The sequence below is a fragment of the Syngnathus acus genome, chromosome 20 (genome assembly GCF_901709675.1).
Source record: "Syngnathus acus chromosome 20, fSynAcu1.2, whole genome shotgun sequence".
Taxonomy (NCBI): Eukaryota; Metazoa; Chordata; class Actinopteri; order Syngnathiformes; family Syngnathidae; genus Syngnathus; species Syngnathus acus.
Window position 1 is genome coordinate 2,502,829 of NC_051104.1, and position 11,346 is coordinate 2,514,174.

Genomic DNA, 11,346 nt, shown 5'->3' on the forward strand with positions numbered 1-11,346 from the left:
TAAATCTTAGGAAAGATAAATGTATGCTTTTTTTTTAATGACGTGAAAAGTGTCACATTTTGACAAGGATATCGGTATTTAAAAAGATTGTTGGAATACAGAAGAATTTTTGTAGTTTTAGTACACTGTACCAACAAATGCACGTCAGGTGCAGTTCTTATTTTCGTCCACTCGAGGTCACTGTGTGTCTTTAAAAGGCAGCCTGGCAAAAAGTGTCCCACTGTAGATAGCACTTGAGTTGAAGGTAACAGATTTACCTTTTAATCTCTTCCAAAAAAAAGAAAAAAATGTTTGCATAGTGAAATAAACATTCAGATATTCAGTAAAATGTAGCTCAAACTCGTGGTAGATTTGTAAAAACTATACAGTATATAAAAAAAAAAAATATTGTCCTTCCTTTGGCTGCTGCTGTATTGCACTCAAGGCGTCCCTTTTTTGTGTGGACCAGAACCTGCGTGGTGTCCGGCCTAGCTGCCGCCCTCACCTGTCCTGCCTTCGCTGCTACGAGATCACCGCTGAAACACAAAAATAATATTAATAAGAAAAATAAAAGCCACATTTGTCAAGAGGAATTGGTGGCCGTACGTGTATCCGTGTGTGGCTTCTGGCAAATGTAGCTAATGAGGTCTTCACAGGAGAAATCGTTCCACAGGCCGTTGTGAGTGAGGCCGGCGCAGTTCTCACCGCTCTCGTGGCCGTGGCCCCAGTTGTCGGGCTGACCGGGCTTCCACTTCCTGCAGGGGGCGCACAACATCAAAACGCAAACACACTGCGGTCAGAGACAGTCGAGCTGCGTCCATTGCTGGGTTCCGTTCTGTCCAGAAGTGAAATCCTCGAGTACTGACGTGAAAGCCGGGTGGCTCCCGTCCAGCCAGCGCCACACGTTCTCCTCCGCCCGATCCGTCAGGCCGATCCAGAAGTAGCCCTTGCCGCTCGTCTGCTTCTGCAGCCATTCCTGAAGACAAGACAAATATATATTTTACTATTTTTTTTATTTGTTTTCTTTGAACAATGCTCTTTTTTTTCCAAGACTGAACGGAGCTCACCTGTTCATCCGCGTCGTGGATAATCACCAACGACGCCGAGCTTCGTTGGCAAGCGGTCATTGCGTCATCGAAGCTGTGCAAGTATTTGGAGAATGTGTAGCACTTGTGCCTGTAGTGAAGCCACTCGGGTGGACAACCTGAAGAACAATCAATCATATCTTCGCATCGTTGACAGTCGCAGATGCTGACTGCGGTCATACCTGAGGCCCCTGCTGCCGGAGCGAGCGCCTCATCTTGGAGCGACACTGGGCTTACGGGGATGGAAACTCCCGGTGGTCCAGGTGGCCCCGCAGGCCCCACTGGTCCTTGGAGTCCCCTGGGCCCCTGTTCTCCAGCGGGGCCTATCGGACCCCGGATGCCCGGGGGCCCCTGCGCCCCCTGAGGACCAGGCTGGCCGTCTCTACCGGGCAGGCCAGCGGTGCCCGGCTCGCCTTTACCTCCAGAAGGTCCAGCCCGTCCACCGGATCCCCTGGGGCCCTTGGACCCTGGGTTGCCTGGGACGCCCGGAATGCCCCTTATGCCCGGAAGACCCGGCGGGCCCGGAATACCTTGCTCTCCTCTTGTCCCTCGTAACCCAGCGACACCTTTGTCCCCTTTCTCACCCTTCTGGCCTGATTGACCAATTGGTCCTGGAGGTCCTTTGTCCCCTCGTGGCCCTTTGGGACCAGGAGGACCTGAAAAAGAAATGCAGTCTTAGGAAAGGAACATCAAGTCCCAGTTTGGCTGGAGCCGATCGTACCTTGTAGTATGGTGAAGTTAGTGATCAGTTGGGAGTGCTTGGTGTCCACCAGCTTCATCTCCTCCATGATGATAGAGAGGCTGGTGACCTCTTTATCCAAGCGTGCCGCCAGGTCCTCCTGCTGGGATCGCAGTCCGGCCGCATCCACCCTCATGTCGACCACGCTGCCGTTGAGGCCGACGAGTAAGTCCGAGTGGCGAGCGACCGTCTCGGAGCACCTGCGCAGGGCGTTGAGGTTGAGGTTGATGGCGCCCAGGAGCTGCGTGGTGAAACTGACGTTGCCCGTCACGCGGTCCAGACCCTCCTCCGATTGGTCCAGCCGCACCTCCAAACGCTCCAACTTGGATGAGGTGAGATTGCTGAAGTCCCTATGCTGGTCCAGGATCTGCTTCAGGGACTGGTCATGGACGTCGGCCAAGCTGCTGGTGTTCTGCAGTTGGCCAGACACCGAGGCCAGCTGGGACGCCACCTCCTCCAAGCTGTCGTTGTTGGCTTTGGACAGCACCGAGGCGTTCGTTGCCAGAACCTGCAGGTTGTACACTTTAACCCGAAGCCACTCGGTGTCGCTGAGCGTCTGTCTGGCGGTCTGCTCCAGACTTTGAAAGTCGCTGCGGACTTTCTGGACGTTCTGCCCGGTGTCATCCACGGAGCGGTGCAGAGCCTCGATGAGGCCGCGCTGCTGCGCCTGCGTCAGGTTCAGCCCGCCGATGGTCAGCAAGACCTGGTTCTGGAGCTTGGCTTGCCGTTGGAGCTCCCTCTGCAGCCGGCCCGTGTCATCACGCAGACCCCCGAGGACGCCGCTGTAGGAGTGCAGGGTGCCGTTGACGAAGCGCAGGGCGGCCTCGTTGCCGTCCAGCAGAGCCCGCACGGAGGCCTGGCTGCTCTGGATTACTGAGCCCAAGTTTTGCAGCTGGCTCAGTTTGAACTGGTCGCTGTGGAGATGCTCCTCCATGGCCGACAGCTGCCTCTGGAGCGCCGACACCTTACTCTTGAAGGCATGGATCGCCGTAGTGGCGTTCTCCGACTTTTCTCCACTCTGATCATCTGAAGAGGGTTCTTCTATCAGAAATTTGCCTCCTTGCAAAATCTTTACGATACACACTGATGATTAGCACTTACCGAGCTTTTTCAAGTCAGTTTCCACGGCAATAATCTTCCCGCCATAATTGGCGATGCCTTCCGAAACGCTGTCCACTCTTTGCACCACTGCCCCAAAAGACAAGTCAAAGGTGAGCGCGGCCGGGGCCTCGGTGTACTTTCGTCGAGACATCAGTTATGAAAAAGGATCAGCGGAGACCCAAGCAACTTTGGAGCAAATCTCTGCGCATTTCTCGTAGACATGCAATAACGGTGCAAGTGATTAGTCCAAGTCCCAGGATTAAGTCAAGCAAAGTAAATAACATCAGGTTTAATGAGGTTTACTTTTGTAAAGAGATACAAAGATGGCCTGGGGGGGGGTCGGTGACAGAGACGGAGGATGGAGGACCTTTCCCCAAGACAGGAGGTGACCTGCCAGGAGGAGTCTTTAGTAAACAAGGGGGGCAGGGGATCAAAGACAAGCCAGGGGGAGGCCTTTTCACGCCCCCACAGGCGACACGGGCGTTCATTTCCTCTGGAATGCGTCTGGGATTGCAACGAGGCAGCCCGCTGCCAGCGCCAACCTCGCCGGGAGGCCGTGCTCTTAAAACCGGGGACCACTTTGGGTCTCTTTGCTCTGATGACGGGAGATGGGCGCTTGCCAAACAGGACCAGACAGGAGATTAGCCTGGGAAATCCGGCTAGTTAGCTTAGCTTCTCTCTACCGTTGCGGCTGATGGGATCCCACCAAAAAAACAATTCCTCAAATCAAAAGGTGAAACGAGGTAAAAACCTGACCCCTCTGCCACTTTCATTTCCGAACCAGAACCGATTGGGCCACAAGGCAGGCTGACCTTATTTAGCCTTTGCTTGTGTCAATCCGGTCAGAGAGAGGTCACCTAGCGAGAAGCATGGTGGATCTTGCTACGCGAGCATCCGGACTCGCGTCGGCCGAGCCGAGGTTCCCTTGACGGTTTTGCTCCGGTGCCAGTAAAAACCCAAATTGGCCCGAGTTGCACTGCCTTCGCTCACGGCCCATCTGGGATGGATTAGCTCGGCATGAAAGCGTGCAGCAGAGAGCGTGAGGGTGACACGGAGACGTAAAGATAACCCCCTGAACATATTAACCTAACTTCACCATCTGAAAAAAAACATACAAGGGGCGGGGCAGATGCATATGGTAATGTTTATGACAATTATGGTCGGGGCATTCAGAGTCCAGTTCCCTGAAAGGTCAAACCCGGCCTCGCAACAATTTGGTGGATTCAAAGGACACAAGGCAGGCGTGCTCGATCCGCTTTAACTTCTCTTCCTGGTACCGAAGCAAATGAAATGTGTTTATTAGGAAGCTTTTGGAAGGTTGGCTTTTGTTCCCTTTGTACCGGGCCAAGACTGCTGACTCCAGCTTGACTTTTTACCGCACAGCGATAAGTTTCCCCACCGCTGTTTCACTGTCTTTCAACGAAGCTCAAGAAACATCGCCAGCGATGGACAAGAATTCTTCTTTAAAAAACGGCGATCCAATTTCAAGTGAAACATTCTGGATCTTACCTTTATATCCGAGAACGGCGACGGCCACGGTGAGGAGGGTGCACAGCACGTAGAGCAAGGCTATGGAGGTCTTCAGTGCCCATTCCTTCTTACACTTGGTGCACTGGGTGCCCTCCTGGATGGCTGTCGGGGGAGGGGCAGGGGAAGGGGGGGGGGGGGAATGCAATTCATTACATTGTGCTTTTACACAAAGACAAGCAAAGCCCAAAAGCAGCCACGAGCTTTGTGTCATGAGCACGACTCCCACATCTGGACATACGAGGGCCTGGGGTCTACATGAAACGGTTCCCCTTTGCCCCCCCCCCCCCTCCCGGGCGGCGAAGGGGCAAGGGGACACCAAAACAAACTCCTCCCCCGCAAAGCTGTTTACACAAATGCTGTTTTTTTCCCCCCGTGTGCAGCGCCAGTAAAAAGATTTCAAAAAATGTTGGCGGGGTTTCAGGGCCAAGGAGTTGCACCGCTAGGGGGCGACCACGAGTCTTAACTTCCTGCTTCACCTTTAAGCGCAGGAGGAGCAATTTATTCATTTCAAACGTTTATTTACCGGCAATAGCTGTCAGGGTTTCCGCGGTAATAAAAGCGATGAGGTCACAAGCGCCGGGCCTCCCTTATAACGCCCTCAACAGACATGCAGGAGCCGGATCGAGTCGTAAAGGACAAATCAATGAATTAAGGCCAGCATGACAATGAAAAGTAATTGAATTAGCGAGTAAACGTCCAGTCCGACTTTATGCAACCTCAGACCTCAACGTGGGGGGATTGCGCAACATTTGGCAAGTTTGTGAGGCCCCCATGATGACTCATACACATTTTGGTTTTCTGCCTGCGCTGCCTCACAATGGCATGTCAGTTTTGTGTGTGCGCGCATCGACTCGCACGGTTGACTTTCGGTGACCTCGCAGGGTGGCCTCGCTCCAAAAACAAACTCCAAATAAAGACAGCTTCCACGTATGTAGAATTGGCCACAACCGGGATTCCCAAACTGGTGGACTAGTGGTTTGCATTTTTGCTTCTCAGTTCTGACGCTCTGGTCAGAACTTGCTGAATGGAGTTGATCATTTCTTTCTACCTGCCAATGACGCAATGAGAGGAAACGTGGAATTAGGGTCCAAATTCCTCCAAGTTCATGGGAGGGCTCTGGGGTCTTAGTAAAAAAAAAAAAAAGTGTGGCTTCGTTTTTATGAAGCTTGATGGAAACCAAACGCTTGCATCAAGTGGGCTTGCGGTTGCGAGTGAGCGTCAAAAAAACGACTGCCAGAGAACGCCGATTTTTATATATTTTTTTAAATCTCTGGAAGGTAAGAAATAGAACACTGTGATGGATGAGCTGTTGAAGCCTGTTACAGTCATCAAGACGAGATTCGCCAAGATTGTGACATCATCCAGTTAAGGAACGAGGAAGACGAGTACAAGGTCTTTTGGACAAGCTGTGTCAAAAAATGCAGTTAGAGCAGCAGAATGTTGACACAAAATGCCACAAAAAAATATCAATCAATAAAAAGTTAGTAAGCATCCCAGCAGCATCCAACACTCCCTCGCTCCATTTTCAGTCCGCCACCTCCCTCAAGCCAGGAGGCCTCGCTGGGCTCTGCAAAGATTTCGAAAGACAAACAAGTCGACTTTCCAAAAAACTACATCAACAGCGGAGTTGGGATCGGGAAGCGGAGGGGATTTGGGGGGCCCGCCGAGTGACTCGGGCTTCGGTTACAAAGCAAAACATAGCAGTTGAAACACTCCGAGGCTCGTGTGTGTGCGTGTGTGTGTGTGTGTGTGTGTGGCCTACTGGCTGAAAAGCGCCTCATTAGCATCTAGAAAACGACAACACAGAACGCAATGCGATACCGGCAAAACGAGGTCAGCATAAAAAGCCGACTCGGGATGATTTAATCGACTAAAAACAACATAATTCAAAAGCTGCTGTTCTTCTCGCGGCTTCCACTCTTTAACTTTGAGGTACAAAAGCCTGGAAAACATCTTTGTGGTCCAAAAGGCAACTTAGACCATCTCGAAGGCAACGGTCCCAATCGAAAAAAAGTGAAAAATGTCCCGATGCAGCCAAAGCCGAGGCAAGTGCTTCAAAGTCAAATAAACAGCTTCATGTCGCTAAGATGGAATCAAATAAATAACATGGTCGCTCTGATGAGCAGCTGGGATAATAAAGGACGACCTCCTCCCCAGGAAAAAGCCAAATTCGCGGCATGGCTTGGCTGATGGAAACATTTTGTTCTTCTGATCAAGTTCAGCTTCTTGAATCACCAAGGGACTTTACATTAAAGAAAAAAAAAAAACCTACCCGTTTCTCTCGGCCTTCGAAATGCTAAACGCAAGCTACCTCCGTGTCCAAAAACAGAGTCCAGCATGGAACAATTTTCTATTCAAGATACGGAGTTCAAATAGCTGACTCATCTCGATTTTTCATGTTCTTCCAAGCGAATGTAAACATGCCAAGCTACAGTTCCTCTCCTGCTGCGGAATCCAGGAAGTCATAAAAGAATCACGCAGAGTTGAGTAACTCGGATGTGACCGAGCGAAAAAGTTTATATTCGGCTCTTGTCGTCCACTCAAGACAAGAAGATGAGGTCAAATGATAAGTGAGAATTCACGGCCGTGTGGAGTAGCAGAAAAGACCGGCCAAAGTGTTTAGAGCAGACGGTGGCATCATTACGGATGTCTCACCGACGACAACTCGGACCCAGCGCGGAACCTTCAATGACATGGCCAAGCTTCCAAAAGCAACACGAGCGACCGGCCGGGCGACGATGGAAAAGTTAAGAGGCATCGTGGGTGCCTTCTGGGTGGCCTGGCATGTCTGCGGTCTGGGAGTCAACGAGGGGGCGGGGCCTTCCCGATCGGAACCACGGCAGGCGAGCTGGAACTGTGCGGCGCCACCTTGAAGAGCACGAGCATGTCGGATGAACCCACACCAGAACACTCAGGACAGAACTTTTCAGCTTCCAAACCAGCGTTGATTTTGGCCTGGCAATTTTTGTAGTAAAATGAAAACGAATCCCCAAATCCATTGTTAAAGTGCGTCTGTGTGTTCTGCTGCTGGGAAGCCATTTTAGTGCTCGCAAATATAAAGCCATTACGTCAGGTGAGGCACCGAGTACGAGTCCTAGCTTGCCAACACTTTTATCGCATTTCCATAGGAGACGCTAAAAGAACACAGGTGCCTCGGATTGTTTCCCGCTGTACCAGATCGATGAGTCAGACCCTGGAAGGGATAAAAAAAAAAAAAAAACAACGGCTCCCCTGACATCTGCATGCGGGTCACGTCAAGGACAGCGAGGTCGTTACAATGCGAGTCGCAGAGACGGAGGCCCGGTGGGTCGGGAGAGCTCGTGAGTGCTGCTTTTCATCAGTCGCAAAAGAAAATATGAAAGAAGAGGAAGGCCACACGGGAAACAATTGACTCATCTGGTTTTTGCCTTCTTTGCCGACTGACAGACTACGGTTTTATCTCAGGTTTCTTCCTGTTTCTTCCTTCCCGGGTGTCTCGCTCCAGCTGACTCTTTTAACGTCCAATCTCTAATCTTGTCAGCCTGGAGCTGATGGCTCCACTTCCTCCGACAGCGGCTGCATCTCTTCCAGCTTCCCCCACTTGACTCCCTTCCCGTCTCCCCGGGATGAAATATCGCCTCGTCGGCTTCCCGTCTCGCCTCCCCGCCGCCGGGCTGTACATCATCTCATTTTTTGTTTACACACATTCACACCCAAATATGACATACGAGACATGCGGCTGACGTTGAACAGGATTTGTTTCTGCTCTCTCGTTTCTGTTTTTTTTTTTTTTTTCCGCTGTCCGGCGAGTACGGCAACGGGAAAGTCTGACAGTGAACGAGTTAAAGCGTTCAAATGTATAAACAACCGCGAGGCAGAACTAAAGAAGACCACAACAAAACACTGTATGTTAGAAAAGACAACCACAAAACCACTGCAGAGAGAATCCCAAATTCCTGGCACGCCATCAAACACGGCTGAGCATCACATGATCGCCTGTGTTAAACTCATCATGCTGCTGAGTGATGGGAACAACACGACAGAATGTTTGGATGGACGAGTTGTTGCGTTTTAGGGGTCGGCAAGAATAAAATGATTTTTGACGTGCGAATATCCGTGCTATAGAACCCGATGGGCTTCGTAGCATCAATGTTTGCTGTTGAGTAATACTCTTATTATATATTGTTTCTATTTTATTTTGTACAGTAATCCCTCGCTACTTCGCGTTTCATTTATCGCGGCTTCACTACATCGCGGATTTTTTTTCCAAATTAAAAAAAACATTTAAAAATCAAAATAAAACTTCTAAATTGAGGAAACATGTGTCTAACCTTTAGGACAATGTAGTATTGCTCCAAATGTTCGTTTACGTTCCTTTAGAAGTCCGTTTTCGCGCGTTAGCACGATCGCGAATTAGCATCTTTCCGCTAACTCGTTAGCCTGCCCAGTACTTCTTGTTGGTGACCGTACTTCACGGATTTCACTTATCGCGGGTGGTTTTTGGAACCGCGATAAACGAGGGATTACTGTATTTATTATTTCTTAGTACGACAGAAAATGTTGATTGATCGTCTAAGTGGGCGTGGCTTAATAAGAAGCCCTCTTCTTCCACGCAGTTGCAGTGAGTGGTGTGTTAACATTTTCATTTCCAAATGGCTGAGCAGGTTGAGCGTGCGACGTATATGAAAAGGCTCAGTCAGGTGGAGAGCGTTCGTTTTACCTCAACGACGCCCCCTGCAGAGAATAACAAACACATTTGGACCTTGAGTACCATGGCAGCCGTCCAGGCCTGCCAGATGATTTCACTCAGTGCACGTACAGTGTGTGCGTGTGTGTGTGTGTGTGTGTGTGTGTGTGTGTGTGTGTGTGTGTGTGTGTGTGTGTGTTTCATCTGGCATGCAAGTCATACAAATGTCTTTCTGTGCATTTGCGTAAATCTACCTCATGTGCGCATACCTTCTGCATGATGTTTGGGTAAGATAGAGAATGAGAACCTAGCGCGGTCGCCGACCTAATCGTAGATCTCGGAGGCTGAAAATTGCGGAGGTGGAGGAACAACAGCAAAGCAAAACAATCCTGTCCAGAGTTTGTCAGAATAAAAGACTTCCCCCGCGCACCTCATGGCTTTCTAATCTAAGCCGCGGCTCCGACTGTGGTTGGCAAAAACAAACAGGATGCTCCTCCTCGGCTGACTCGGATGACAGGGAATGCGTTTGAAAAGCGTTTGAGGGCTCCTCTGGCTCTGACAACCTCCCCCAAAAGACGTAACGCCGCCGAAGCGTGAACCCCAATTGTGTGAATGACAAGAATATTTGACCTTGCTCCAAACATTGCAACGGAGCATCCTGGTGAGAAGTTGTGGATCAGAAAATACATATTGCGTGTATCGGTGCAGAAAATGTGGCCCGGAGAAGTTTCCTCACCAAAGCGCTTGTATCCAAAAGACTGTACTTCCTCCTCGTCTGCAAAATCGTCTGCAAGACATCAGAAACACGTCACATAAATTGTCTGAAACTGAAATGTTTACATGATACATTGTGATGACAAACAATCTTTTAAGATTGTAAAAATCTCTATGTGTGTGCTGGAACCCAAGACCAGGATTAGAACATTATGGTTTAATGGTAAACAGATGGTTTGTGTGTGGGTGAATGGGGGGGGGGGGGGGGGGGGGGGGGTCTCATGGGGAAGGGACTGATGAGATGTCTTGGTGAGGGAGGGAGAGTCACTTTACTATGAAACTCGTAGTGATGTCAAGAATGCATCACTTTGTGGCACTATTGCAGAAAAGGTGCTAACAATGCTAGCGTGCATTTTTTCAGACACCAATAACTAATCACTCAAAAGTTTTGAGTTAAAATCACAGTAAATCACTGTAACATTTCGCACATTTGGAAAATTAACGCTGCCCGTAAATACACGGAAAAAGTCTACAGACCTCAGTGAAATGTATTGCACATAATAGAAATAAAAATTTACCCAAATAAGTGCCTAAAAAGTCGAAATGCAAATGTACCGTAAATAGACTGATGCCACATAATGACGATGATCACGATGAAGGGAAATATTACCTTTCATTGCGTTTTGATAGCTCGCTGGGACAGAAGAAGACACGAGGATCGCTGTCCGTCACTTCATGCGCATCTCAGCATCAGGTACAGAGTGGAACAAAAGTAAAAGTTTCCCAAGTTTACGAACGACTATTCCTTAAAATGATAATAACAGTAATAATAAAATCAAACCAAAGAGGTAATAGCCATCTACACTTGTCGTTGAAATCCCATCGTTCTGATGCTTTCGACTTCTGCGGCACTGATGGGATGTTTCTGGTTCTGTCTCCTCTCGCTGTCTCTTGACTGCGAGGAGAAGTCAAGCGAGGCGTTACAACTTCCGGTGTTCTTTTCAAAATTAAAGTCCAAAACGGAAATTCGGTGTTTGACATTTATTAGTTCGTCAAAAGCTATGAAAGGCAGATATATTGTTGAAAATGGGTTTAAACGTGTATATGTTTGTGAAAGTTAAATTTTAACATTAGAAAACATGAACGTATGTTTTGTTTTTCATGCACATACATGCATTTTCTAATTATTTTTAAAATATTTTTAAAATATGGAATATTAAACATTTGTCTCCTCATATTTTAATTACTTTTGATTTTTCTATTCATCCACGAATGAGCTGGCCCATCTGTTCGTTTCAAAAATGAAAAATATTCCTCGAGCGCAAACGTTTGCCCACCTCCTGCAGGCTGAGTTGACCCATTCCAGAGCATCACTCTCCCACCAGGTGCTTTCAACTCCTTCCTGCCCCCGCACCCCTGGGGGGGACACTGCTCCAAATCAGCCGGAGATGAGATTAGGTTACCAGGCGGTGATGGCAATCGCGTCGCCATGCTCCCTCAAAATCTGGTGCTCATTACAGTTAATTTCTTAA

At 49.1% G+C, this 11,346-nt stretch overlaps 1 protein-coding gene across 2 annotated transcripts; it reads right to left on the reverse strand.

The window, feature by feature from the left end:
* Positions 1 to 27: 27 nt before the first annotated feature.
* Positions 28 to 10,770, reverse strand: LOC119139311 (collectin-12-like). 2 transcript variants are annotated; one of them, XM_037279877.1, is made up of 10 exons: positions 10,485 to 10,770; positions 9,837 to 9,887; positions 4,414 to 4,536; positions 2,905 to 2,991; positions 1,786 to 2,829; positions 1,247 to 1,720; positions 1,047 to 1,183; positions 846 to 955; positions 586 to 734; positions 28 to 515 (listed from the first exon to the last, which is right to left on the reverse strand). In XM_037279877.1, exons 1-10 carry the CDS (start codon positions 10,489 to 10,491, stop codon positions 502 to 504), a joined length of 2,196 nt encoding a protein of 731 aa, XP_037135772.1. In that variant the 5' UTR covers positions 10,492 to 10,770; the 3' UTR covers positions 28 to 501. The 2 variants fall into 2 exon arrangements, with proteins under 2 accessions (XP_037135772.1, XP_037135771.1); XM_037279876.1 differs by having other exon boundaries at positions 1,047 to 1,720.
* Positions 10,771 to 11,346: the final 576 nt, after the last annotated feature.